The sequence below is a fragment of the Canis lupus genome, chromosome 9, assembly GCF_048164855.1.
Source record: "Canis lupus baileyi chromosome 9, mCanLup2.hap1, whole genome shotgun sequence".
NCBI classification, from domain to species: Eukaryota; Metazoa; Chordata; class Mammalia; order Carnivora; family Canidae; genus Canis; species Canis lupus.
In genome coordinates this window covers 73,742,684-73,770,674 of record NC_132846.1, presented here as the reverse complement: position 1 = coordinate 73,770,674, position 27,991 = coordinate 73,742,684, and the positions used below count along the sequence as shown (strand labels likewise).

Here is a 27,991-nt window from a genome sequence, read left to right as displayed (position 1 = left end):
CCTCCCCTGGCTTCCTCTCCTGTCTTCCTGGCCACCCTACTGCTGCTCCTGTCAACTCCCCTCCCTTCAGGCCACTGCCCCAAATGCATTGAGGACATGGTGCAGCTGGCTACCCCTCCCTGGAGAACAGGGACCGTCCGGTCACCTGGAGCCAGGCCACGCAGGCATCTGAAAAACCAAGTGGACACCCAGATGGGGGCACGTAGTGGTGGCATTTCAGGGGCAGTGTGGGACATCACATCCCGTCCCGCCCCAGCTGCTCTGGCACCATGGTTCTGCACTCTGGCGTCAGAAAGCCTGGATCCAAATGCTCTCTCGTCATCACTGGCTGGAGGGGCTGCAGTAGCTTGACTTTGGATGCCCGTTTCCATTTCCCATCTATACACCCCACAGGAAGCCCAGGGGGCCAGCACACCACCTGTGGGGCGCTGCTCCAGGAGGCCACGCCCCCAAACCGGTAACTGAGTCCTCTCGTCCAAATATAAAAGGTTTATTCACTTCTGCCCTCGGTACAAAATATAAAACAGACCCCCACCCCCCACAGTTCTACGGCATCGACACCGGTGCAGTCCGTCCGGGAAGGCCAGCCCTCAGGCCTCGAACATGGCGCAGCTGGCACAGAGCACCGACTCGTGAACGTCACCACAGCTGCAATGTCACAGGGAAGAGAGAAAACGGCTTTTAGGGGCTCAGTTGTGTCCGCCGGGATTGGTATGTTGTGGTGCTGACCCCAGTCCCTTGACTGTATCTGGGGACGGAGCCGTGAGCCGCAGGCAGATCTAGCTAAGCCAGGGCCACACCGCAGGCGGGTGGGCCCTAACCCCACACGCGAAGTTACCGCCCACTGCTGTCTGTCACAGCAGCCCTACTGGACTGAGAGCCGACGGCCCACCTGTGGCCCCCCACACGGGAACCTCCCGGCATCCAGTTAGAATTTACTGGACCACAGTAGTTTAGCGAATCACAGAGGAGGGTCCTTAGGAGAGACCACGAAAAGACAAGAAAATTGGAAAGAGGCCTCAGTCTGAGATGCGCCATCAAGAAGGCAGCGCAGCTTGCCACCAGGCGGGGAGGGGAGACGGTAAGCCTGTGGCCCACAGCACCGCAGCACCGGACGTGCCACAGGTGACCAGCTGTGGGCAGGACGCCAATGGCCGCAGGGCTACTTTTTAGTGGAAGCAGAGCCTGGCACAGCTCCCAGCTCCGTGGCCCCGGATACCAGGACCCAAAGGGGCTGCCCCTGAAAGGGAGGGAGCAGCAGGCCCAGGCCGCCTTCTAAACCTGGGATGCCACCTCAGCCCTGGGACCTGGAGCCTGGAGCAGGGAGCCCGTCCCCTGGCCGTAGCTCTAAGAAATGGACACTCCCTCCCCCATCACAGGGTGAACTCCGTAGGTAGCTGGGGAAGAGGAAGCAGGAGATAAAGGCCAGGAGGACACCGTCAGGACAGGAGGAAGGCTGCCACACATGGAGGGGTAGGGGGAGGGCTCCAGGAACTCCTCCCTAAACCTGAACGCTGCCCAACTGGGTCCCTCCCCAGGGAAATGGCCTGGAGGCGCGGGGGCCCAGCCCTCTTCAGTCTGCACGGAGACAGGAAGGTAAAAATAAGCTCGCAGAAGCAAAGGGAAGAGTATTCCACATGCATAACTGGCCAACATACAACCCAAACAGGACAGCAGGGGTTCCCAGGACCCACCCCGCCCCTGGCTTTCCCAGGCTCCGCCGGCTGGCCCACCTGAGGTGGGCTTCTGCCTTCCACGCTTGGCTTTAGGCTGCTGTGACTAAGCTAGTGTGAGGTCCGCACAACCAGCTCCAAGTCTGCGTGGGGGCCTCGTCTTGCACTCCCAGCCGGCACCAAAAGTGGCCACTGGGGTGGGAATGGTACCTGGTGCCTCTCAAGCAGGCGCGGGATCCAGACAGCGGAGGCAGACACGCGCACTCAAGTAACACACTAAGCAGACGGTCCGTTCTGGCTCGAGACAGCCCACACCCAGCCACACACATACAGGCCTGCGCCTGCTCCCCACCCCCACCCCCATCCCTGCTTCCTGCACTGGCGAGCAGACCAACAGGAAAAACCATGTGACGCAGTCCTTACGTCAGAGCCTGAAAGATCAGATCACGAAGTTACTGAGACAGAAGACTATGAGCAAAGCAGAAGTGGCAGCCTATGTGATCTGCAGTTCCGTGACAAAAGCTCAGTCTTCAGAAAAACTTAAAAAACCAGGCAAAGCAGTTATCGGCACCACCGCGTCCCCAGGGGCAGTGCCAGACGGCCGCTCTCCCAACCTCCAGGCCTCAACGTCACGGGGGTGCTCAAGTGCCTGCGCGGGCACCCCACGGTCAACCACTTACTCCACAAGGGCACACAGGGCGCAGGCCACGCCCCCGCAGCTGGAGCAGACGTGCACACACCGCCCGCAGAGGGCACGCTCACACTGGCCACACGCTGCCTTCCCGTCCACGGCTCGCACGCACGAGGAGCAGGCTCTGGTCGCTGCCCCGGAGGGGTCTGTAAGAACGAAATGCCATCCGTCAGCCCTGCAGGGATCTGAAGTGCTGGAGGCTGTGGGGCCACCGACAACCCCTGACCGGACTCCCTGCAAGCGGGTCCTCCTGACACCCCACGAGAAAGCACGGCCCACAGACCCTTGTTCACTAGGGAGACCCCAAGTGCCCGGGAGCATGTTACAGGGCTGGTTCCATGACTCTGGGTTGAGTGCTCCTTCCATTCTCGCTATTCAAATGTCAGTACTGGAAGGATCGGTTCTTCCCCACTGTGGCTTGTATGAGAACTCTTGTGGCCCCCGTCTCGTGTGTCCAGCACCCGTGTCTCAAAGTGTGGCCCTGCATCACTGGTTAACAGAGCTCCTGGGCCCGAGTCCAGGCCTTGGGGAGGGGGGCAGCAGGGACTATGGCTCTTAACCAGCAACAAAGGTGGTCATCTGAGCTGCACACCACACAGGCGCCGGACCGGCGGAGCCACCCAGCTGAGACTCTGGGTCTTGCTGCAAGTGGATCCTGATCCCCCAGCTAAAAGCTGCTTCACAACCTGCAGGCTTGCATATCAGCCGGGGGTGGATGGGGGTTAGAACCTCCTAAGGTCGGGAGCCTCCTGGTGCTCACCAGCTCCTCAGACCCCAGGGCCAGCTCTTGCCCCTGCAGGGAGGGGAGGAGAAGCTCCCAGGCAGACAGTGTCAGGAGTCAAGTGCTCAGATCCACCCTTAGCGCATGGCTGGGCAAGTGCCTGCTGTTGGCCTCACTCACCAGCTTCAGAGGCCTGGGCTTGGCTCCTGGTCAGTCGGCCATCTGGTCCAATCAGCATCTGCCCACGGGCTGCCCGAAGGGCCTCTGTGGGGCCGGGCTTTGGGGACTCCGGCAGGTCAACAATGGCACAGCCTTCCTCCCACAAGTGGTCCATGTAGGCCTGGGCCCCTCGAAAAAGGAGTTGCTTGGTTTTCTCTGAGGAAGAGAAATCAGTCCCAGTGTTCACAGCCCTGCAACGCGGAAGCCCTGGCACTGCCCCCTCATCCTGCCAGCTGCCGTGGCCAGGCCTCCTTTGTGCTGTCATCCAGCCGCCCCGGCCCAGGATGCTCCCTGGTGAGCTGGGGACCACTGGGTCCGCTCGCCCTTCCTTACCAGGGCTCAGCGGCCACCTCCGCCAGGATGATCCTGCACCACGCAGCCCAACCCAGGCTCCCTCTCATGACCTTCCATGCGGCTTTCCCCACAAGTGGCCTCATGTCACTGCTGTTTCTCTCCTGCCCGGCACCCTGCAAGCCGGCTGGTGTATAGCACAGAGGACGCTCTGGGCTTCAGATCACTCATTCACACCCAGCGGCTCAGAGCTGGGCCTACAGCCCCGGCCAGCGTGCACCCCCTTCACCTACTACAGAGCACGACAGAAACCGGCTCCTGACAAAGCGCTCCTGGAGCTCCGCAGACGCCTGTGGGCCCGGGACACTCCCACCTGAGAGCCGAAGTGGTGGCTCGGCACCAGCAGCAGAGGCTCTCCGCGCGCCACACGTCCGTCATCGGGGGCTTTCGCAAGATCAAACGCCCAACTCCAGCCCCCAGATGCTCTGTGATTCCTGCCTCGTCCCCACGGGGCCAGGCCCAACAGGCCCTGGAAGCCGTTGGCTCCGTGTGACGTGGACGGTGACTCAAATGGGCGGCTGGTGAGCCCTGCCCCACGCAGCTCCTCCTCACCTTGTCCCGGGATCCCGCGGCCCGGAGGTGGCCTGGGGTGACTGCCCGGCTGGAACGCCCAGGACCTCAAGGCAGCGGGAAAGAGCTGCCGGACTGTCCCCCGCTTGCAGGTAAGCTGCCTGCCTGCCCTGACCGGGTCGGCCCCAGGCTGCGCTCAGCTTTATCACTCGAGGGCTCAGAAAGCCTCGTCTGCGACCCAGGGCTGCTCGGGAGGGCCGGGGACAGCGGGGGAGGGCGACCCCGGAGCCTCACCTCGGCAGCTCCGGGTACTCGCCGGCGCGGCCCGGCGCCCGCAGCCCCCGCAGCCGGGCCCCCTCCTCCCCCTCCCCGGGGCCTGCAGCGGGGCCGACGCGGGGCCGGGGCGACGCCGCCGGCTCGGGCCCCCGCGGGCGGGAGGGCGCCCCGCACTCACCGAAGACCTCCCGCGAGTGCTGGTCGCCGCACACGCCGCGGCTCAGCTCCCTCTGACCCACGCGGACCTTCAGCTGCAGGGGGGCCGCGTCCGCGAACGGACAGCCCCGCTTGGGCATGGCCGCCGGCCCGGAGCGGCGCAGCTCCGCCGCGCGCCTCGCCGCCACCCGTGACGTCACAGCCGCGCGCCAACGCGGCGCGGCGCGGGATAGGCCGGCGGCGAGGAAGGGGGCGGAGCTCGGCGGCGGCGCGGCGGGGGATAGGCTGGGGGAGAGGACGGGGGCGGGGCCCGGCTGCGCGGGAAACGCCGAAGGCCAGGGCGGGGGGGGGGTCCGACGGCGGCGCGGGACGCACGGAAGGCAGCGGCGTGGGGAGAGAGGCTCGGAGGGTGCGCCGCACTGGCAGGCCGGGGGCGGGGCTCGAGCGCGGCGCCGGATAGGCCGAGCGTAGCTTGGAGGCGGGGCCGGCGAGCCGGGGGCGGGCCTTGTGTAAAGCGCGCCGCGGGATAGGCCGCGGTGGAATGGGCGGGGCCAGGGCGGGGGCGGGCCGCGGCGCGGGATTGGCCCAGCGTAGGTTGGAGGCGGGGCCTACGCGCCGAGGGCGGGCCTTGCGTAAAGCGCGCCGCGGGATAGGCCGCGGTGGAGTGGGCGGGGCCGCGGCGGGCCGCGCGGGAGGGGCGGGGCTGCTCGGGGTTTGGCGCGGGGCGGAGCCGACGCGAGGGTTGAGACTGGTTCCCCGCCCTCGTCCAAGCCGCCGGCGCCGGAGGAGGATTCGCGCTCTCCGAGATGCGAGGTCGGAGGAGCTCCTCGTCGTCACGGAAGTGGGCGTGCCGGTCGGCCGCGTTTCCGGGGCAGCGACGTCACTTCCGGCCGGCGGAGGGCGGCCCCTGCGGGGTGTGGGCCTCGTGGTGCGGGGCTCGGGACGTTCTCTGCGGGCGCGTGGCCGCGCTTGGAGCCGCTTCGGGGCCTCCGAGGACGCACGCGGGGCCGAGTGGGTGTCGGGGGGCCGGCGCGCCTCATGTCCACCTGCCGGCAGCGCCCGGGCCGGGGTCACGGCCGGGGTCACGACCGAGGTCACGGCGGGGGTCGCGGAGGGGGGGGGCTGAGGCTGGCGACTCGGAGGGAGGGAGGGAGGGAGCGTCCGCACCGCGGGGTCAGCGCGGCCCCGGCCCGGGGCTCGAATGCACCGAGCGGGTCAGCGCGGCCCTGTCCAGAGGGCTGCGAAGGACCCTGCGGCCCTACGGGGCGGCCGCCGACTCCGGGGAGCGCGGCATTTGCAGGAACCCGCGGGAAGCCGGAGGGCATGATGCTACGTGGGGTAAGCCAGGAGGACAAATGCTGGACTGTGCCGCTCACCCGCGGCACCTCACGTCGTCGGGCTCCCAGAAACGGCAGAGGGGGTGGCGGTGGGATGGGGCGGGAATCGGGGAGGTGCTGGCCGGAGGCCACCTGTGCAGCTTGGAAGGTACTGAGAGCAGATGTCAGCTGCTGTCCCTGCAGCCGCGGCAACAGGAAGATGGGCTGCCACGTGTTAGCCGAGCTCGGGTGGTACAGCTCCTACTGTGTGCGCATCGGCTGGTCGCCCCGAACACCCCGCGCCCACACGGTGGTACGTGCGCCAGTAGGGCCTGTGCTAGACGTCAGTTCTGTCTCAACGCTAGGAAGGAAGCTTCTCTCCAGCTACAGTCCCGACAGGAGGTGCAGGGAGGTGCAGGGAATCGGGTGATCCACGAATCCCCAGGGCGGACACGGTTCAGCCTGTAACATGCCGGGCTCTGCGCTGGGCTCTCGGAGCGGCCTTGAGGACAGCCAGCGGGGTCCCTCCCCCCCGGCTGGGACAGATGTCACCGAACGGGAAGTACAGGGGCCTGTGGAGGGACAAGGTAAGGACACCCGCCCTGCCCAGGCCAGAGGATGCTCCGAGAACACTTGCCGCCCAGGGTCAGGCTGTGTGTGAAGCAGGTGCCGAGCAGCATAACCTCAGAAAGTGGGACGTTGTGGAAATGAATGTTCACCAGGTTGAGGAGGGAACACGCTTCCCCCTCCCGAGAGACACACCGCGGGCACGGCTGGCAGGAGGTGCATTCTCGCCCGTGTCTGGTCAGGGTGGCCTCGGGGCCCTAAGATTTTGAGCAATGACCATCTCAGCCATCCCAGGGCTGGGCAGTCGCTGCGCTTGCATCCCTGTGAGTAACTTAAGTTGCAGCGTAATTTAGTTACGGCGAAGTCGAACGGATGTGCGCCCAGAGCAGTGCCCGGATGAGCGAGGGACGGTGGCGTCCGTGACAACAAGCGCATACACCTGTGTGGCCACAGGAGGCCTTGGGTACGCTCCCCTCCCTGCAGTGCAGCCGCTGTCCTAGAGCCTCGCAGCACACGGGCAGCTCACTCTGCAGACGCGTTCGTGTTGGGCCCCTCAGCGCGCCGACTTTGAGCCCCTCGGTGAGGTTCCTTCGTTGCTGAGTGAGTTGGGTGTGTGCTGCACCACCGCTCGCTCACTTGCTGACCGACCTGGGCTGGCGCCTGGTCTGGGCTCTGGCGAAGGCAGCTCCCCTGGATCCCCTCTAAGGATGTCTCTGGCCGTCCGGCTCCCCTCACCGGTCAGCGCCTCGGAGCGGGGTGGCCGAGTGCAGGTAAGTGAACGTCCAGAGAACTGGCCGCTTTTCAGGGCACTTGGAAGAGCCCAGCAACCTGGATCGATTAGGGATTTGTCTCCCTTGCGCGTTGAGCTGAGACCACTGCGAGCCCCTCCATGCTGGGGCTGTTACGGGTGCAAAAGAGAGAGCACCTTACCATCGCTCAGACCCTCCGACACCTGCTGCAAAGGGGGGCTGCGTGCCCCCGCCCACCCCTCAGGACAGCCTCCCATCCCTGGGAGTAAGGAAGTTGGCGCCACGCAGGAATCATCACCCCCGTAAATTGATCTTTTCAGCCTGCAAAACGCTACAGCCACGTGAGGGCATCGCCCGAGGCTGCCTCTGCAAGATTTTGTCTGGAGGTGGAACAAAATCTTGAAGCGAAGGATTTAGCGGCCACTACAAGGTAGAGAATTGAAAATTTGGCAGCTAATTTAAATATGCAGGTCAACCTTCCAAAGCCAGGCTTGTAGCTTTTTATACAGAATGAAATGGTTTCTCTTTCTTTTGAAAAATGCCTACCCCGGGTGACTGTCAGAGGCGCGCATCCCTCTGCTGTGGCCAGACAGCCCGCTCGCCCGGAGAAGCGTGTCCCCCTGGGGGCACCGAGACCTGAGGGCGGCTCCTGTCTGCCTCGGGAAATGGAAAGGACTGTGTCTGGCTGGTGCTTCTCCCGTGGCCTCCGGGTAGCTGTGCTCTCGGCGACTGGAAGGCCAAGGAAGCGGCTGCGGCCCGTGTTCCTGGCTTGTTTCACGTCGCCCAAGACTGTTCTGGACACTGTTTGGAGCCGTTTGCTAGTGTGCATGAAGGCCCAGGAGGCTCAGAATCGGGCCTGCTCACCAAGGATGCTGTCCCGCGGTTAGGTGTCCTTGGTGTGAGCCAGCCAGGCTGGACCACCGAACCTTCGGGCCCCGCGAGGTCCCCGGGAAAGCCAGCCCCGTGGGCACCGACCCACTTCCATGAGCCCAGCTGCCAGTGCCGGGTTACAAAGCCGGTCTCCCCGTCTAACTCCTTTCCTCACCAAAGTGATCTCCCCAGGACAGTTATTTTTCTCCATTTACCCCAGGCTCCGAAGAGCTGCTCAAGGGGACTCCTCAGCTCCCAGCGAAGACCTCAGGAAGCTCGTGGCAGCTGTGGCCAGTTAACAAGTGACCTGCTCCAGCCGGTGACCTTTGGAGGGCAGAGGGCAGGTGCACACGGCTGACATGAAGGGGGCTGCTGGGCGCTGCCTGCACCCCCACGGGCTCAGAGCTCAGGCGGCGGTGCTGCAGGGTTCCCCTCTGGGACGCACTGAATGCTTGCGGTCTGCCCACCGGGCTCGCTCCCGCTTGCCCTCCAGACAAGCACAGGGCTTGGCTGTGTGATCCCGGAAACCTGTGTCACCCCGACTGGTCACGCCAAGCGTTAGTGTTCAGAAGTCAAAACAAAAGGATGGTCAGAGCCAGACACGTACTGGTCACCACCGTTCGGTGGCTACTGGATATGTTTATTACTAAACTGCTCCAGCCGGCCACACCACCGTGGGACAATGCACGTGCCATAGAAGTTCTCTGTTCTGAGTACTTTGGCTCATTTTAAATAGCAGGATTTAAAAAATAAAAATGTACACAACGCTGGCTGTCAGATGTTTGGGTCACCGTGGAAATCAGCTGAGCTGAAGGCTTAGGAACATAAAGTACAGAAAATACTTCTCCTTCCTCCTTTCGGGCGTTGACTTGGTGGCTGTGGATGCGGATGGGGCCGCGGCTGCTGGCCAGCCCTGCCTTTGCCTAAAACAGCTGGATCATCGAGTCTCTTGATTTGCCGACACCAACCCATTTCACTGGAAGGGAAAGGGAGGCTCAGCCCCGGGCGTGGGGGCCGAGGGCGGGGTGGTGGCAGGGGCACGGGCACCCACCTGCCACTCCGATGTGATTCTCCACGAACCGGATGTAGTTCTGGGCCTGCGGGGGGAGGTCCTCCCACTTCCTGGCGCCCGTGGTGTCCGCCTTCCACCCAGGCAGCGTTTCGTATTCGACTTCGACCTTCTGTAGTATCTCCTGGTTCGCTGGAGACAGAGGGGGGCGGGGGGGACCCATGTCCTGAAGACCTGGTGCCCATTCGGCAGGGGTGGGGGTAGCTGCTCACCCTATTTGGCCAAGCGGCCCTGTTTGGTCTTCAGGGGGGTGGGTTCTCGGACATTGGCTGTACCCCTTCCAGACCAGGGGACTCGTCCACCCCAGACACGGATCTGCCAAGTGCTGGCTCAGCTGCGGAATTCCATGGACCCCACTTGGAAATTCTTTTTTTTTTTTTTTTAACATTTTATTTATCCATTTATTTAGAGATCTCTCACTCATGAGCATGCAGAGCAAGGAGCAGAGAGAGAGAATCTCCTGCAGACCCTGCCCTGAGCACCGAGCCCGATGCAGGGCACGATCTTCGGACCCGAGATCATGACCCAAGCCAAAATCAAGAGTTGGATGCCTAATGGGCTGAGCCACCCGGGTCCGCCCCCCTTGGAAATTCTGAGGGTCCTGAAGCGTGAAGGGATCTGTGTGTCCTGTTCCCAGGGCAAGGACCCTGCTGCAGCCAGGACTCCGTGGCTCCCGGCATGTGGCTCCCAGTGGATGCCACCCATCCCTTGCTGATGGAAGGCGCTGGGACAAGCGGTCCTACTGCCAGCGTCCTCACTGCGTGCTCCCTGGGCCCCGGATCCCTGGGGTCACACCACCCCCCTGCTGTGCCTTCTCAAAGGCCAGGGGTCAGCAGGGCCGGGGACACGGGTGGACAGGACACATGCAGGTCCTGCAGCCAAGCAGCACTGGTGGTTATATGCGTGCACTCGGGGAGCGTGAGCGCGGCTGCCCCGTGGCCGTGGGTAGGAAGTCGCTGGGGCGGGCGTCGAGGTGCATAAGGAACTGGGCCATCCAAGAAAACATGACCTGCCTGCTTTTAAAGAGGGGACGTGCGGTAGCCCACCCCTGTCCAGGGAGCTTCCAGCGTGCCCCGGAGGTGGGCCTTGGTAGCACATAAGCGTCCCTGGGGCCTGGGGTTAGCAGGGGGCTGGCTCCCACCTGCCACCCCAGGTGTGTCCGTCCCTCTGAGCCCCTTCCCTGGGCTGCCCCGCAGCCAGCCGGTCCGGTCCCCACCTGTCCCCTCCCTGTCCCCACTCCATCCCCATGGGAGGGAAGAAGGGGGCTCCCCACAGGCACTCTGCGTACTTCACGTGCAGACCAGTCCCTTCTCAGAAAAGCCACCATACCCCATACCCCGTACCTGGGAAATAGGGGATCCTCTTCCCGTTCAGCTTGTACGAGACGCCGACCTTCACCTCGTCCAGGGCATCCAGGATGTCCAGTTTCGTTAAGGCCAGCCTGTCCCCAACCAGCAGACGGCCACCCACTGGAGAAGCTGGGGGCGGGCTGGCCTTCCACCCTTGCGTCTCCCCTGCTGTTTACGGCCACCAGGAAACGCAGACAGCAGCCCCGGTGACAGGTGGGCAGAGGGGGCCCTCACCTCGGGTGCCCCCACGGGACCCTGCTCCCGCCCCCCTGACCCTGTGGGCCCTGCGATGGGGCTGCGTTCAGCTCCTCTGCGGCCAGCACCCCCAGGGACGCGCAGGGACTGTGTCCAGCCCCTGGTGGCAGCGACAGTGGCCGCCTCCGCCGGTTCTTCCTGGCCCGGGCTCTGAGCCCAGGGCCTCATCCTGTCCTTCCTCCTGTCCAGGCCAGGCCTGAAAAGCCTCACAGGTGGGTCTCTGTGCTGCCTGAGCCCATGGGGGCGATGCCACCCCGTCCTCCGCTTTGCCGTGGCCTCGGCGCTCAGAGCGCAGCCTCTCTGGCACCTGCTCACGGTGTGGGGACAGTGTCTCCCTCCGGCCGCCCAGCGCCCAACCCGGGCAGACCTAAGGGAGGTCTTGGCAGTCGGGTCCGGCCAAGCCCGGCGACATCCCACTTAGAGGGCGTCGTGTCCGTGAGGACAGCTGCGTAGGCCGTCACGCCAGGTTCCTCTCCCTCCCGCGATGGCCGGCGTTAACCTCCTGCAGGTGCCAGGACGCCCTCTGGCTGCCTGCTGTCGCCCTCCCCACAGGTGCTCAGGAGCAGATGGCAGGCCAGCTCCGATGTCACCCGTCGGCCCCACCGTGCCGCCCCCCCCCCCCCCCCCCCCCGACATAGCCCGTGCTGGGAGGGCTGCTTACGCGGTAAAGCCGTTGACCATGTGAGCGTATCTGAGAATCATCAGGTCCAACCAGCCGCAGCGCCTCTTCCTGCCGGTGGTCACCCCCCACTCGTGGCCACGGCTCTGCAGCAGGTCCCCGATTTCCTGCGTGAGACGGCAGAGCAGTGAGGTCCGCCGCGGCATGAGGGGGGGCCTGCGCCTGGCATTTCTCTCTGTGCCTCCCCCTCCCCTCCTCCTCCTCCTCCTCCCTCCCCCCTTCCCTCCCCCTCTCCCTTCTCCTCCTCCTGCTGTCTAACCCTCTTCCCCCTCTTCCCTCTCCCTGCTGCCCCCTGGGGACTGTTGGATGCTGTACCCCCTGACAAGTCCTTCCTCGTGCCTGGCCTCCCCCATCCCCACGTCCCTGGCAGGTGTGCCCTCAGCCGAGGCTCCCACTGGTGAGGCCGTGCTGACCAGCGGGGTCCGTGTCCTTGAGCGCCTCCTCCTGGACACGTGGAGGACCGGGCCCTGGGGACGGCCGCCTCCTGCCTCCCCCGCTATGGCCCACGTGCAGGTACGTGAGGATGGGGGGGCAGGTGTGTGCTTGTTTCTGGGTGAGGCCCCGTCCCTACGCCTGCTGCCCTGCCCCGACAGCCACGGGGTGTTCTGGATGCGGCGCCCTTCCCTCCCACGACGGCCTCACAGCCCCCGCTCAGGACGTGACCTTGGGCCCTTGCTGAGGAAAGGCGGCCAGCGGCACCCTGAGGGCTCCCCCAGCTGCCCGCATGGGGTGCTCTGAAGGGCTGGTCCCCGGGGCTTCCCGGGAGCTTCTGTGGCGCGCGACCCGGCGGATGCCCGCCTCTGCCCTCGCCTGTGTCCCTGCTCTGCCCAGCACGGGGCCGGGCTCTGCCTCTGTGGCCCCTGCTGTGGCCCCGCCGGCGCTGGGGACTCACGTTGATCTGCTCGGTGGGGAAGGCGCCAATGCCCACGCGTGTGGTGTAGGCCTTCACCACGCCGTAGACCTCGCCTATGTTCTGGGGGGGGATGCCCAGGCCCGTGCACACGCCGCCCACGGTGCAGTTGGATGACGTCACAAAGGGGTACGTCCCTGCAAGACAGAGCCGTCAGGGGCGCCTCCCACCCCTGCAGAGCAGCCCGGCCCAGGGCTCCGGCTTGGCAGAGGGCAGCGTCTGGGTCGGCCTCCTGCACGTCCCCTCGGCGGGTCTCCAGGGCGAGTGGCCAAGGGACCCTCCCGGGGGAGTGACCTGTGTGGGCACTGTGCGTCGGGCCGCGGTGGCCCACGTAGGAGTCTGCGGGGGAATAGAGACAGAAGGTTGCCCCCGGCTCGGAGGGTGGGCGCTTCCCCTGCCTGTACGAGGTGGCCTTGGGGCTGATGTGGTCGTGGGGTCAGGACGGGACGTGCTGAGGGCCCACAGCTCTGGCCGCTCCCCTCCCGTCTAGGCCAGCTCTGTTGCTTGCCCCCTCCCAGCTGAAGCATGAGGACGACGGGCAGCAGCGTGGCCCCGGAAGGCAGCCCTGCACACCCGCTCCGCGGCCAGCCTGGTCCCCGGCAGGCAGCAAAGGGGGGATCGTGGGAGCAGCCGGGCCGGGCACCTACCGAAGTCAATATCAAGGAGGGCTGCGTTGGCCCCTTCCACCAGGATTTTTTTGGGGGTGCCGTGGAGCGCCTCATACATAAAGTAGACACCGTCTCGGACCATGGGGCGGATCCGCTCTGCAAAGCCCTGTGGGGAGGCAGAGGAGGCCGCGGTGGGGCCAGGCCACGGCCCCCCACTCTGGGCCCTCCTGACGGCAGGACGCCCGGCACATTCCCTTCCCGTAAGGGGCCTGGCCTGCAAACCCGTCTGGGCGTCGTCCGTGATGCCTGCACTGGCCCGTCCTGCAGCCAAGGGCTGAACTGCATCCCTCCCCCCCTCCCCGCCCCGATCTGTAGAAGTCCTGACCGCCCACCCCCCGCACCTCAGAATGTGACTGTTTGGAGACAGGCCTTTATAACAAGGGGGTTACACTGAGGTCACTACGTGGGCCCCCATCCGGTGTGGCTGGCATCTTCACTGGCCTTGTTCACAGCGCCCAAGAGCCAGGAGCCCAGCTTTGGAAACTTCCGGAAGGGCTCTGTGCTCTCCTCATCGTGGCCCTGACCCAGTGCTGCCCCTGTGTGAGTCAGCCAGGCCCCAGCCTCTTTCCCCAGCACATCCTGGGAAACGTCCCCTGTGGGAAAGTGGGGGGCCTGAGGGTCCCCTGCCTCTGGGGAGGCACCCTCCTGCCCTCACTGGCATGAGCTTGCACAGGGGGCCTGTGGTTGCCGAGAGGGCCGGCCACTCCATAGCAGTGCCCGGGACAGTGCACTCCCCGAGTGTTCCCTGGGCTGCTGTACCCCCCGCCATGCCCCCCCCGCACCACGCCATGCCCTCCCCCCACATCCCTAGATAGCGCCCCTATCTACCTTGAGCTTTTTGAGTTGCCCCTCGACGTCCACTTCCAGGCTGGGGAACATGGACTGGTGCTGGCGGGCCAGGTTCTTGAATCTGCGGGGGCGACAGTGACTGCGACCCCTCGCCCCGCCTGGGTGTCCGCGCCCTCAGCACTAGCCACGGTCCCCCCTGGGGCTGTGGCCGGCTCAGGTACCTGGCGGAAAATTCATCAAAGTCCGACAGGAGGTCGCAGACGCGGAGGCCCGTGCGGGCAGCTTTGGAGGAGTAGGCGGGTCCGATCCCCTTCCTGGTGGTGCCGATACTGCAAGACAGGGCAGCCGTGAGCCTGGGGGGGGTCTGGGGGGGCTGATATGCAAGACGGGGCTGGGAAGGAGCCGGTCGCTCAGGGCCCTGGGCTAGCACCCCGGCGCCTGTTTGCACCCCTTGAAAATGGGGTTGAGCTGGAGGGGCCCTCCCCGGCAGTACCCCGGCAGTCTGGGGGTGCTGTGAGAGCCCACTGGCCCCTCCAGTGGCTGGCTGTCAGGGATCGGGGGCTGGGGCCCCCCAGGTGGTTGTGGGCCAGCCCTGATCCTGCCGTCTTTCGGGACCTGGGGCTCTGAGACCTCTGGTCTGCATCAGGCCCCCTGCCCCCTGGCCGGGCGGTGACGATGCTCTCTGCCCGGGCTGCCTCCCGGGGGCTGGGTGTGCTGGCCGTGCCCACCGTACCCACTGCCCGTCACCGCCCTGGCTCAGGGAGTGGCCGCTCGGGACTGCCCCCGGCCGTCCTGTGTACGAGTGTGTGTGCGTACCTGTGTGCACACGGGTGTGAGTGCGTGCACACGTGCAGCCAGTGAGTGTGTCACTTGATGGGGCAGGACGGCCACAGCCTCTCCCTGCCCTGGCGTGGAGAACCAGTCCCACGCACGTTCTCATGCATATCTTTGGAGGACAAAGGAATGGGCGTGGGTGCTGGTGGGGCAGGGGTTCGGGTGCCCTGGTGGCGCTGTGGCCCGTGTGTGTGTGTGTGTGTGTGTGTGTGTGTGTGTGTGTGTGGGTGGGTGTGTGGGTGGTCAGGCTGGGCTGGGATGCCCGCGGTCGTGCTGGCTTCGGGTGGACCCCGCTCCCCTCTGGGCACACCCCAGAGCTCCCAGACTGGAAAGCCACCGAGATACTCACTTCTTCCCCTCCTGGGCTTGCCGCTGCACTTCCTGCAGCCCGTCCACCGCCTGGTGAAAGTCAAACACTGCGCGGCCAGGCGAGGGTCCCCGAGCGGGAGACAGACACAGGGTTACGGGGCTCCCCTGCGCTCGCCCGGGCCGCCCGGCCAGGTGGCCCCATTTGAAAGGGGCCTAGAACCGCCTGTGCCCAGCGCAGTCTCACAGGGGACCGTGAGCCCCTTGGGCCTGTTCTCCCTCTGCCGAGGGGACCGTGATCCCGACCCCCTGCCCGCTCTGAAGGTCCTGGAGAAGGCCCCGTGGAGCTGCGTGGGCTCCGCAGGTGGCGGGGCCGTGGTGGGGGAGCCGCACGGCAGGTGGTGGCACCCGGCCTGCCCCCGGCCCGGGCGTGCTTACCGAGGTGGGCGCGGTCCGAGATGACCAGCCTCTTCTCCCAGTCCTTCAGACCTGCGGTCACGCGGCACACGGTCAGCCGTCACGGCAAGAGGGCCAGGCTGGCCCCGCTCCCCGCCACCCCCGGGCAAGAGAGCACGGAGGTCGCCCAGGCTATCTCCCCCTGCAGAGGGCCCGGAGTCTGCCCCAGGGCCACCCCACCTCTGCCCCGGGGCCTCTGTCCTGGCACGTCCCGGGCTCGTGTCCAGGCTCAGGCTCCCCAGGCTCCTCTCGCTCCTGCCCTGAGCGCTCCGGCCCCGAGGCCGAGGCCCGCTTCCTCCTCGGACCCCGTCAGGGTGTCAGGGCGTCAGGGCGGCTGCCTCTCGACGGCCTTCAGGGGGAGCAGCTTGCCGTGATGCCCTGGCCGGTGGCCTCGGCCACTGCCTGTCCCCAGGAGCCACATCCTTCCCTGTAGGCGGGGCCAGCCCAGCGGTCCCCAGTCCTGGCCGGACATCAGGGTTTCCTGGGGAGCTTCATCAAATTCCAGGGCTTGCTGACTGTGAACCGCCTGGTGCCACACCTGTCCTGCGAGCTCCCGCAAACACTGAGCCCCACAGCCAGGGTCTGGGGCCTTGGGCTGCCCTGCTCTCCGCATCCTGGGCCAAGACCAGCTTTCTGCACAGCGAAAGCCCGCGGGAGGCGGGTGGGGCCCGGAGAGCTGGGGAAGCTGACCCCACCCCTGCCCCCCAGAACCCACCCCGGGGGCGCTCCCCAACACGCCGCTGGGGCCTGGCTCGGGCCAGGGAGCACGGGCGGGGACTCGGACCTACCTTTCTTCTCGTTCTTTTCTGCTTCTTCGAACAAGCCCGGTAAGTGGACGACCACCCCGTTGCCTGCAACACACCACAGGGGGCTGGAGCGAATGGTGGCCGCCAGCCGCTTAGCTTCAAGGCCGCACAAAGCGTGTGCCCCCTCGCTCACAGCAGCCCTGTCCCCAGGCCGTGGCGACCCAGGCCTCCAACCCGCGCGCGGACAGGTGAAGCACAGGGGCTCCAGCACACACCGGAACCCTGCTCAGCCTAAAAAGGAAGGAAATTCTGGCACCTGCCATGGCACGGATGGGCCTTGAGGACACGGTGCCGAGTGACAAGGCAGGTCACTGAAGGACACAGCCCTGTGTGATTCCACTCACAGGAGGTCCCTGGGGGAGTCGATGCACAGGGACAGGAAGCCGAGGATGCGCCAGGGGGGTTAGTGTATAAAGGGGACGGAGCCTTAGGTTGGCGAGATGGAAGGTTCTGGAGACGACAGTGGTGGTGGGTGTGAAACAGTGTGAACCTGCTTCACGCCAGCGAGCTCTGTGCCTAGCAATGGCTAAGATGGCAAATTTGTGTTGTGTGTATTCATCACAACAAAAGAGGAGGCCTGGTGAAGCATCTGCAGAGCCCGAGGCTGGAGGAGCGGGGCGGGTGCGGACGCCGCGGTGGGAGGGCCTCCAGCAAACGGCTCGGGGCACTTCCTGCAGTGGCCACAAGGCTCCAAGGCTGGATTGTGTTGCGTCCCATGGCACATAGATTGTACCTTGGTGGGGCTGGTGCAGTTTACTGGCACAGCACGAAGGTGGGAAGGCAGGAGAAATGCAGCCCCCAGCCCTTCCCGGGAGCCAGGCAGGGGCTCTGGGGAGCCGCGTCTTCTCTGTCCACATTCACCAGAGCTGGGGTCCACATACATGTTTCACGCGGGCAGAGCCTGAGGCCCAGAGAAGGACGGGGACGCGCCCAGGTCACACCGCACGATAGCGTGGGGTCCAGGCTAGAGCGAAATGCTAGCCCTCTTGTCTTAGAGCGAAGGCAACCGGGCCGGGCCACCTGCTGCCTTCCCAGGAGGAGCCCCCGGCGCCCACCCCCGGCCCCGCCAAGCCTGCCGGTGGCACCGCCTGGGCCCGAGGAGACCAGACATGGGTCCAGGTGGGAGTGGCGCAGACTGCAAGCCACGCCGAGTACAAAAGGTCACCTAAATGCCACGGTGTCCTGAGATGACAGTGGGGCAGGCCCGGCGAATGTCGCAAGCGGAGCGTGAGTGCTGGCACGTTCGCCCCCTGCAGAGCACGCCGGTGGCCGAGCCGAGCCCCCTCGACGCTCCCTAGTGACCACCCAGCCTGGGCTCCGACACTGGGCGCAGCACCTCTCATCAAGCACGGCCTCTGTGGCCTCGTTTCCCACCACGTGGCCCTGGAGAAGGCTGGGTCAGAGCCCCCCCGAGCCCCCCGCCTCCCCAGGGCACCGGCTGGGCCCCGAGGTGAACTCGCCCACTGCAGTGGGCCCGAGACTGCACCCAGGTGGGGGAGGCTCGCGGCGCCCTCAGCTCGGCCTGTCCACACGCAGCTCCTCGGCCAGCACTTGCCCCGAGTCCTCACCGGGCCCACACCCGCAGCTGCGGCCCCCGCTTCCCCACTGGGGGGTGGGGGTGGGGGCACAGGAGTCCCCAGCGTGGCCTTGCTGCGTCGTGGACGGGGCCAGAGGAAAGGTCTGGGACGCGGTGGGAGGCCATCCCGGCGGCCTGGCCGGGGTCGGGCGGTACTGGGGGCCGCCTGCGGGGGAGGCTCAGGCTAAGAGCTGACCTCAGGACAGGCGGTCAGGCCTGGTGGCCAGAGGGGGGTGGGGGGCAGACAGAGCAAGAGACCCCACAGTCCTAGAGGCCGGGGGTGCTAGCCGGCCGGGCCTCCGCCCCTGCAGCAGGGTCTGGCCACTGCTCGCACACACGCACCTGCTTGCTGCACCCCTGCGCGTACCCCTCCGCACGGCACACTTGCTCACGTCCTCACACCCACACCCCCGCACAGGTGTGCAGCCCTCGCGGTCACTCGCACGCCGCTCAGCGGGGCCTCCTGCCCTCTCTCCCTCCGGCCAGGCTGGATGGCACCCAGGCCCACCCCGCCGACACTCGGGACCCGGGGCCGGGGGCACTCACCGATGAAGGACACGGCCTTGGTGTTGATGATGCCGCTGGGCAACAGGTGGAAGTCGTACTCCCTGCCGTCCACCACTACGGTGTGGCCAGCGTTGTTGCCCCCCTGGGAACAGAAACCTGGCTGAGTGTGCAGGCACCTGCGGGCGTGGACCTCCCCTGGGCGGGCCTGCCCAGCCTCACCCTGGACCAGCCCCAATCACGTCAGGAGCCACGTCTGGGAGGCTGAGGGCAGTGGGTCTGTCCCCCGGGGCCCCAGGATGCTGTCCACGCGGGGGTTGGCTCTGACGGATGTCTGGGTACGCCAGGTTAGTGACCCCATCCACGGACGAGGAGTAGGGGCCTGACCGGGGGACTGGCTTGGAGGGGACCTGGCCTGGGCTGGTCCCACCGTCCCCACCCCGTACCCTGCCCGGGACCATCTCCTGGGCACACGCTGACGCCCCAAGGAGGCGGGCTGGGTACAGGTGGCACCTGCGAGCCGCTCTGGAGGTCCCTCCTCTGATGCAGGAATGAGGGCCAACCCTTCCAGGAAGCACAAGCCCAGGCCCCCACCACCCGAGCTCCATGGTGGCAGACAGTGGGTGAGGTGGCACCGTCGTCTGGGGTGGGGTGGGGTGGGGTGAGGGATGGGGGCAGGCACTGGCCAGCAGGGCCCACACCCCCAGTCCCCATAGCAGGGGCCCTCCCTTGGGGCCCGTGCCCCCCATCTAAAAATAAAAAGGAAAACACGGCTCTGAGTCCACCTGTGCTCTGGGGGACACCCTCCTGCTGCTGACGGCGGCTGGGGCTGGCTGGGGGGCGTGAGGGGAGCCCAGAAGGTCCAGCCGGGAGGGAGGCCCATCCCTCCACCCAGACAGCCCAGGCAGGGGGCTGGCCCGGCACCTGGGGACAGTGAGACGCAGACCACAGACCCCAGGACACGGGCTTTCCCTCCCGGGCCTCACATCACGCATCCGTAAATGAAGGCGAGGGGCTGGGGCCCTAACACCCCTCCCCGGGCTCGCCCCGCGCTGTGCCAGCCGCCCAGACGGCCCTGCCAGGAGCCACTCCCGGGGGCGCCCACACACCCCGGCAGCCCGTGTTTGAGGCGCACGAGGACGGGGTGTGCGGCCTGCTCCCGCCGCCCTGCACGGCGTGGAGGGCCTGTCCCACGGACTCCCGGGTTCACTGCAGCGCGGGTGTGCCGCCCGACGGCCCCGCAGCACAACCGGGCCACCTTCCCCGGCGCCCCGTGGCCAGCAGGGCCGGGTTCCCTGGCACCTCCAGTGTTGCTGTCGAAGTGACCACAGGCTCTGGGGAATGACGGTGGACACGACGGGCGCCCTGTGGGGGGCAGACGGGAAGGACGAAGGGGGCGGGGGGGCCTGGGAGCCAGGGGCGTGGGCTCGGGACTCAGGATGGAGGCGGCACTGGGGGTGAGCCAGGTGGGCTGCCGCGGAGGGGGGCGGCTGGAGGGGAGCGAGAGGAAGACAGCAGGAGCTGACGGGGTGAGGCCACGGGGCGGGGGCAGCGGGCCCAGCCTCAGGCAGACCCTGGCGCTGACGCCCCTAGCACGGGCATCCTACATGACCACTGCCACCACCACAGGGTGGGGGCGCTGGGGCCGTGGCCTCCATCAGCTCACCCGGGACCTGGGTCCCCAGAGAAGGGAGGTGGCAGCGGGATCCGGGCCGGCGGGGACGCAGGCCTTCTGCCTCTGCAGACGCTCCCCCCATGGCCACTCCCCGCCTGCCGCACCCGGGGCCAGACACCCCCCGCCCCGCGCTCTCCCCACGCCCAGTGCCAACGTCAGCTGGCCCGAGGACACACACAGACGAGCACTGTCGGCACAGCCGCACCTTTGTTGGGGGTAAACACGGGCACCTAGGAACAGGCAGGGGCCATCGTGGGCCAGTGGGCGTCAGATGACCCCGGGCAGCCCCAGACATCAGACCACGATCCACGCCCAGGGCCACGGGCCCGCCCCAGGATGCCGAGCCTGGGGCCTGCTGACCGCCGGGAGGGCCGTCCCAGCAGCTCTGCGGAGGCCCTGGGGGACCGTCCCGGAGAGACCCCGGTCTGCCCTCCCCCGGGTGGCAAGTTTGGGGCAGGAACACCTCCCTGCCGTCTTTAGGCTTTAGCCGATTGCTAAGGGTCGTCTGCAGGCCCAAGGAGAGCCGGGCCAGGGGCTGGGGCTGGGGCTGGGGCTGGGGTCGCCGCTCGGCCAGCTCCCACCCGGTGGGGAAAACCAGCTGGAGGGAGGAGCTTGTCCAGGGTCCTGGGGAGAGACAGGTGAGGACGTGTGGCTCAGCTCCAGACCCACTGCCCCTGCCCGACCCGCCCAGTCACTCACAGTCCCCCGAGGACACCCCTGCCCGATGCCTCCGGGACGCAGGGATCTGAGAAGGGGAACCTGGCCAGCTCTGACCCTTCCTGCCCCTGCAGGAGTCCAGTGGGCCCACCCTCCTTGGCACCAGGGGGTCGGCACCAGGCCCGGCAGGGAGCCCCCGGACACCCACAGGGCCTGTCGCCAGAGCGGTGCCCATGGGCCATTCAGTGCAGACACCCCCCCAGCCCACCCCCCACATCTAGAGAGTGTGGCCTCTGCTGCCCTCCTTGGTACCTCGTCCTCGTCCCCACCAGGCCCCAAAACCTGGAGAACAGAGAGCCCCGAGAGCATCCTCCCGGCACCCCTTCTCTGCGCCCCTCAGCCCCACCCCACCAGGTCCCTGAGTCTCGCGCAGCGCGTCTCCTGGGGCCACTCCCAGGCCCGAGGGACCGGCTCCTGCAGCCCCGCTGGGAGGCAGCGGCGCCCCGTGAAGGCCAGAGCTTCGGGCCCCACATCTGCTCTGGCTCCGCAGGTGCAGGCCCGGTAACGGGAACGGGGTGGGCTCAGCTGGCCCAGAGAGGCTGCCACCTCCTGGGAGGCAACGGTGTGTGTGGGGGGCTGTGAGTGTGCACCGGGTAGGGGCGCTGCGAAGGGGCTCAGGGCTGCCCCTGGGGCGCCCACTCCCCCTCTGCACACCCGCGGCTCCGTGAGGCTCCCCCGTGAGCACATCCTGCTTACGTGTCACCCACACACATACCCCTGCTCCCCAGCATCTGTCCCGTTCCGGCCCTCATCCTGAGCACCCTGTCGTCAGCTTGGATGGCCTTCTGCTGACCTCCGACCTGCCCCCACCCTCAGGACCCACTCAGCCAGCACCGCCCCCCTCCCGTTCTCTCTGGACCCCCGACGACACGGGTCTCCATGCTGCTCTGGACGGCTCCGTTGGCCACAGTGTCCCCTTGGCCCTGGTCCCCGGGGACGCACCAGCCTGGCTGGGGGTCCCGTGATGCAGCCCCCTGCCCCCCACCCCCATCCTGTCAGCTTTGAGGGCTCAGACCTTTGAGCCCCAGACTCCCCGTCTCCCCGACATTGCTGATCTTGTGTCCCTGACAGCCCCGGCCCCATCCCTGCCGGCCTCCCCAGCCCAGCTCACTGGAGAGGGACCAGCTCGGCCACCTGTGTCCATCGTCCATCCCCAGCTCTGCTCCGAATGCCAGACAAGTGGACAAAGGGAGCAAGGAGGTGAGGAGGGGAGCGGAGAGCTTCCCTGAGGCCCTGGAGCCGCTCCTGGCCAGCCCTGCGTGAGGTTGGGGTCCGGCTGAGTCTGGGTCCTGGGCCGCTGGAGCAGCCTGTTTTATCAGGATCCTGCGCGGCACACAGCAAGGAGCCGGCTCCCAGGGTGGAGACACCGGTGACCAACCCCCGGCCTCCTGCCCGTCAGGGTAAACCTGAAGTCCACCCACCTTGCAGCGCTTGACCTCGTCTCACTCAAGCATCCAACCCAAACACAAAGTTGCCCTCTGCACAGTGAGGCACTGGGGCAGGTCGGGGGAGCTAGAGGTCGCGGGCTCCAGGTGGGTATGCGGGTTTCACCTGCCCGGGGCGGACGTGCCCAAGGACACAAGGGGCTGTGTAAGCCGGGGAACCCTCCCTCTAGAGCCCCCGCTGCGTGACTGATGCCATCAGAGGGTGCAGACACGCAGGGCAGGCCTGCTTCTGGCAGTGACACCAGGCACTCCCGGCCCCGCTCCCCATGGAGGGCCCTGAGCAGTCTGGGGTTCGAGGTGATCCCCACCTGGGGAAAGAGTTCCCAGGACACCCACAAGCCGCGGGACGTGGAGGGGTGACCTGGCTGGCCCCAGCCCCTTCAGGATGGGGTGGTGGCATAGACTGCGGTGGAAACCGAGAGAAACCCACCACCGCACCCTGTATGGTGCCCGGTCACGCGTGAAGCCCCAGTGCCACTTACAGGGCAGCTGGGATGGAGGGAATTTTAAACCTCTACCCTGGTGGTCCTGGGCAAAGTAACGTCAGAAACGGAGGAAGGGCTGGGCGTGAGCAGCTGGCCGCGTGGGCCTGGGGCCGACTCCAGGCCGGGGAGAGGGCCGAGCAGGGGAAGGACACCGGCCGACACGGAAAGTGAGCCCGGTGGAGGTGTGGGGACCCCACGGGGCACCCAATACCATGCAAAGACAGTGCAGAGAACAGGGGGTGCCAGAGCCACTGGAGGCCAGCAGCGGTCCCCAGGGGAGCCTGCACCCCAACCAGAAAAGGGAGGTCGTGCCCCGACCCCTGCGCCCCAGGGCAGCCCCACAGACCCAGGATGCTCGGGGTGCACGAGGGGCTGCTGGGGTGCCACGGGGACGGCATCAGCCGTGGGACATGTGGGATCTGTGCAGTGAGAAGGGGAGGCTGTCCCCCACCTGGAGAAGGAAACAGCAGCAGGGACCCAGGCCCGAGGCCAGGACTGTAGTGCTGACCACAGGCCCCACGTGATGGGCAGCAAAGAAGCCGGGACGGCTGTGGGGGTGCAGGTGGGTCTGGCCCCAGACCGCGGACGTGTGCCGAGTCGGAGAAGGGGAGACACAGGCCCGCGGGCGGCGAGGGTCACAGAGGCGGAGGCGGAGTGGAGCTGGGCAGCTGTGGGGGATGGAGCTGCCACTCGGGACGGCCCCGGGCCCAAGCGACAGGCCAGGTGACCCTCTGGTCACTGGGGCTGGCCGGCTTCAGCCCTTCCAGGCAGCCACCCAGACGGGACTCGTGCCCACCGCAGGTGCCCTGCCGCCTGCTTCCCGGGGCCCCTTGCTCCCACGTGCCGCCCGGCTCCCGGGGTCAGGGCGGGTTTGGCTCCGTGCACCTGTGGCCACGACTGTGGGCGTCCTGCGCACACGCCTAGTAAGAGGCAGCCTTCCCCAGGGCCAGGGCTGGGCCTCGTCTGTGCGGCCCGACGGCCCCAGGTCTCCGGGGACCCACACGCGCCGCTGGTTCTCACTCCTCAACTGTTCCCTGCCTCACCAGCGGGTCAGGCGGCCGGGGAGGGGGCCAAGGTGCTGCGGGCTCCTGGGGCGGCCCCCAGCTACCCCCTGTGAGTCAGCCGGGGCTCCTGCAGGGGGACACGCATCTAATCTCGGTCTGAGAAGTCAGAGGGGGTGAGGGGGCGCTGCCCCCGGGCCCCCAGGTCAGCTGACGGCGCTCCAGCCTGCTCTGCGGCCGAGCAAGACTCTGCCCAGTGACAGATGGGGGACGGCGGGGCCTGGCCTGCTGGCCCAGGTGGCAGCGCGGGGAGGCCCCACTCCATGGCCAGGAGGGCCTGCAAAGCGCCCCAGTCTCTTCAGGACGGAGACGGGCCACCGGTAGACTTAAGAGGCTCCCCGGAGCCAGCAGGTCCCAGGGCGGGCGCTGGTACCACGTGCCTGGCCGCGGAGGGACAAGGGCCACCGGCCCACGCAGCAGGGCACCCCGAGGCCTCCCTGGCACCCGGAGGCTCTCCGGGGCCGGGGCGGGCGTGCTGGCCTGGCCCGGGGCGGAGGGGGTGTGTGGGGGTCTGTCCTGGTCCCAGGAAGCACCTTCCAGGAATGTGCTGTCTGCCCGGGGCAGGCGAGGCCAGGCGGCAGCTGAGGCGTTCCCTGCGCCAAGCGCTGGGCCCAGGTCCTTCCCCGGCGGGTGTGCCCCAGCCCCAGCCCTCCTGGCAGGAGCTCGGGAATGAGGCCACAGACCGGGCGAGCAGCTGGGGGGGGCCTTCCCCTCGGGGCAGCCCTCCTGGGCCTGGCTCTGAACCCCAGCCCGGCCGAAGCCTGCACCCACGCTGGCCCCTCTGTGCCCAGCTCTGTCTGCCCAGGCAGCAAGCGTGGCTCTGGGCCCTGGCGCGGGGGCAGGGGCCCCAAGGGAGCCCCGTGAGAGCGGTCCGCAGCTGGCAGGGGCCACCCTGGGCTCCTGGGGACACAGCCTGCGTCTGCCCCCCCCCCCCCCCCGCGGTCACCCTGGCCAGCCGTCCCCGGCCCCTCCCGCTCCGAGGCTGGCCGGGACCCTCCTTGCCCCTGGCCTGTCTGGGTCCCGGCCCACTGTCCTGCCCTTGCCTCTGCCTCCTCTTGGCCGGCCCCCGGGGGACACCCCGTGGCCAGACCCAGACAGAGCGGGGAGGGAGGGCGTCTCAAACCAGCCAGGAGCTGGGGGGCCCACCCCGCCCCCAACCGAGGGCCGGTGTCACACCCCGGGAGCACCCCACCCCACCCCCTGAAGATCGGGTGTCCCCAGCTCAGCACAGGTATTTATAGCTCCTCCCTGGCCGCGGCCCGAGGGTGGGGCTGGCGGGGAAGGCGGTCCGGGACCAGGGCGGGGGAGGGGAGTGCGCGGGCGGAGGGTGGGCGGCGGGCAGGGCGTCCAGGAAGGGGAGGCATCCAAGAGGCGTGTCCAGGCCGGGGCGGGGAGGACAGGGAGGACAGGGTCCCCGGGCCCGGGGGAGGAGGGGGCTCGCTGGGGGGGGCCCGCACCTGGCAGCGGCTGACGATGTCGGCGTCCGTGGCCAGCAGGTCCACCACCTTGCCTTTGCCCTCGTCCCCCCACTGCGCGCCCAGCACCACGGTCACCCGGGAGCCCGTCGCCGCCGCCTCCTGCTGCAGCCGCCCCCGCTTGACGCCGCCCGTGCCGGGGGGCCGGTCGTTGGAGGCGCGGGTCCCCGACATGTCGGTCTGGCTCCTCTGCTGCGCTGGGCCACAGGACGCCCCGCAGCCGCGCCACTAAAAGGAGCCGGCCCGGGGCAGGGGGCGGGCCGGGGGCGGGCCTGGCGGGCGCACTGGCGCCTCTCGGTGACCTCCAGGCCGCTGGGTCCCGCCCCCGCCCGCCCAGCCACCACGGGGCGCCGTGTGGGGCTGCGGGCACCTCCTTCTGGAGCTGGGGGCCCAAGGACAGACCGTGGGCCCCGAGACCCAGGCTTCGCCTGCGTGAGCGCTAACGGGGCACCTGTGCTGTCCTGCTCCCAGACCTGCCCACTCCACCGCGTCCCCGTCAGGCCTAGGACCTCAGGGTTTTAGAAACTCGGGGTGGGGGGCTCTCTCCAGGTCAGGAGTGCCACTCGTAAAAGGGGAGCCGTGTCCTCTCACTCCACCTGGAGAGTCTGCATCCTTGGGCACTTGGGGCCCGCACCTGCCCTGAGGTGACCCTGGGTCCCCTGGACTGATGCACGTGCTCTGGCGGCCAAGGAGAGAGAGGACAGTGTGTCCCCTCCCCCAACACACCCACCCATTCTCTCAGGGGCTCAGCGTCCAGCACAGGCATGCGGTGGCGGCAGCAACAGGAGCAGCGGCGGGCTCCACCAGGCGGCGCAGCCTCTGGTCTGCAGGACCCAGAGCCCAGGGAGACGGGCCCGTGATGGCAGGGCCACCTGGCCGGGACAGAGACAGCCAGGGATGCTCCCCGGCCCCACGCGGCCGGGGTCTCCAAGAGGCCCCACACCAGACCCCTGTCCTGGCCCGCCTACCAAGGGACTGGGCTTCCAGAGACCATTTGCGACAGTCTGCGGGGCGCCCGTGTTCCCACCATCTGCTCCACCCCCTGGCCCACCTGGAGCCCCGACACCCCATGTGGACCGGGCTTGGGACATGGCCAGCCCCTCTGGGAGCAGGGGCCAGCGATGGAGCCCTGGGGCCGGAGCGCTCGATTAGCCCGTCCCCCCAGGGCCAGGAGCCAGTGCCCCTCTCTCTGGGGGGTGGGGGACGGCATCTCAGGACACAGGGACCTGCTGCCCAGACGTTAACCTGTGGCCAGGGCTCAGAGCCGTTGGGCTCCGTGGGCACCCAGAGGACCAGAAGCTCCCATGGAGGGAGAGTGGTCACACCGAGGTCACTCAGGGACGGTCCCCGCAGAGGCCGGTGCTGCCGGCCACCCCCCTCGGTCCTCCCGCTGGGGCCCTGGCTCTGACCCCTCCGGGTCCTGGGCCCTGTTCTCTCACATGGGGACACCAACAATTTCTTTCTCCCAGCACTGCGAGGGGGAGACGGGGGGACAAACACCACAATGCAAGCGACAAGTGGGGTGTGAGGGGCAGGCTTCACCTCCTTGCCTTCCTGGGTGGCAGCACCTGCCCCCAGCCCCGACACTGCTCCCCGCCCGCGGGAGGGGCTGAGCGGGGCCAGGGGGGCGCCCGGACTCTGGGTCTGCATGCTCCGAAGGCAGGCCAGGGTGAGCCCCGAGGGCTCGGCCGGCGAGAGCGAGCAGCGGGACAGGAGCTGGAGCTCGGAAGCCTGCAGTGTGGACCGGGAAAAGGCAGGATTGTCGCCGAAGGGACCACCAACGTGGGAAGAAGGGCTGTTTGCTTGTTTCCAGAAGGCAGCTGAGGCTCCTGGAGGCCCGTGGGGCCCGTGGAGGGGCGGGCGCCGAGCCGGAGTCCCGTCACATGCGGTGTCTCCCTCTGCTGCAGGGGGTGCGGGCTCGGGGCCCTTGGGGGGGCACCCGCAGGTCCCGCGGGATCTGCAGGGCCAAGGCCGGCCGGCAGGGGCGCAGCTCCCCTACGCGGGGGCCTATAAATAGCCCGGGGCCCGGGGGGAGTCAGGCTTTTCTATAAACAGCCCGTCCCGGCCCAGCAGCTGGGGCCCCGCCAGTCACACGGCCCGGCCTGAATTAGAACGGGCCCCCCTGCGGCGGCCTGTGCACCGTGGGCCCGTCGTCCCCAGGGCAGTGGCAGTACAGGTCGCCGACCTTGGGGGGCTCACCGCGTGACCTCTGGGCCCCCCCCGCTCCGGGGGCAGAGCGCACCCCAGGACCACAGGGCACGCGGTGGTCCCGACACAGCCCTCACGCGCACCCGCACGGCCGCCCGCGCCCGGAGCGCCAAATAGGGCCTGGCGGGGACGACACACCGGGCCGCCGCTTTGTGGTCTTGTAAAGAGTCAAAACCTCAGCCTATGAGAAAGGAAAGCCCACGTCCACAGCAGTTTCACTGGGAAACACCCCCGGGGTGGGGGGCCGGGGGCGCACCCGAGGAGGCAGAGCCAGGCCGACCCGGACGGCCGGGTGTTACTCAGCCACGAAGAGGAATGGAGCGTCCACACACGCCACCACACCACGGATCTCGAAGACACGCTACGTGGGAGTCACCGGCACGTGGTGTGACCCTTTGCAGGAAACGTCCACAGAAAACCAATCTATGGGGCAGCCCGGGTGGCTCAGCGGTTTAGCGCCTGCCTTCGGCCCAGGGCGTGATCCTGGGGTTGTGGGATCAAGTCCCACATCGGGCTCCCCGCGTGGGGCCGGCTTCTCCCTCTGCCTGTGTCTCTGCCTCTCTCTCTGTGTCTCTCATGAATAAATAAATAAAATCTTAAAAAAAAAAAAAAGGAAGCCAATGTA

General features: G+C 67.5%; 2 protein-coding genes and 2 long non-coding RNA genes across 4 annotated transcripts; 2 read left to right on the top strand and 2 right to left on the bottom strand.

Annotated features, from left to right (window-relative positions):
* Positions 1 to 474: 474 nt before the first annotated feature.
* SIVA1 (SIVA1 apoptosis inducing factor) lies at positions 475 to 4,795 on the bottom strand. Its single transcript, XM_072840150.1, has 4 exons — positions 4,620 to 4,795; positions 3,266 to 3,460; positions 2,354 to 2,510; positions 475 to 648 (listed from the first exon to the last, which is right to left on the bottom strand). The coding sequence occupies exons 1-4, from the start codon at positions 4,735 to 4,737 to the stop codon at positions 591 to 593; spliced, it is 528 nt and encodes a 175-aa protein (XP_072696251.1). The 5' UTR covers positions 4,738 to 4,795; the 3' UTR covers positions 475 to 590.
* On the top strand, positions 3,629 to 27,988 carry LOC140640560 (uncharacterized). The gene is made up of 3 exons (XR_012037314.1): positions 3,629 to 4,317; positions 21,764 to 21,892; positions 25,901 to 27,988. It is a non-coding gene; the product is annotated as an uncharacterized lncRNA (long non-coding RNA).
* On the top strand, positions 5,749 to 8,876 carry LOC140640558 (uncharacterized). The gene is made up of 2 exons (XR_012037312.1): positions 5,749 to 7,659; positions 8,320 to 8,876. It is a non-coding gene; the product is annotated as an uncharacterized lncRNA (long non-coding RNA).
* Positions 8,704 to 25,426, bottom strand: ADSS1 (adenylosuccinate synthase 1). Its single transcript, XM_072840149.1, has 13 exons — positions 25,141 to 25,426; positions 18,343 to 18,445; positions 16,203 to 16,265; positions 15,397 to 15,447; positions 15,002 to 15,068; positions 14,040 to 14,147; positions 13,858 to 13,939; positions 13,009 to 13,135; positions 12,344 to 12,498; positions 11,434 to 11,558; positions 10,512 to 10,609; positions 9,151 to 9,300; positions 8,704 to 9,075 (listed from the first exon to the last, which is right to left on the bottom strand). Exons 1-13 carry the CDS (start codon positions 25,330 to 25,332, stop codon positions 9,023 to 9,025), a joined length of 1,374 nt encoding a protein of 457 aa, XP_072696250.1. The 5' UTR covers positions 25,333 to 25,426; the 3' UTR covers positions 8,704 to 9,022.
* Positions 27,989 to 27,991: the final 3 nt, after the last annotated feature.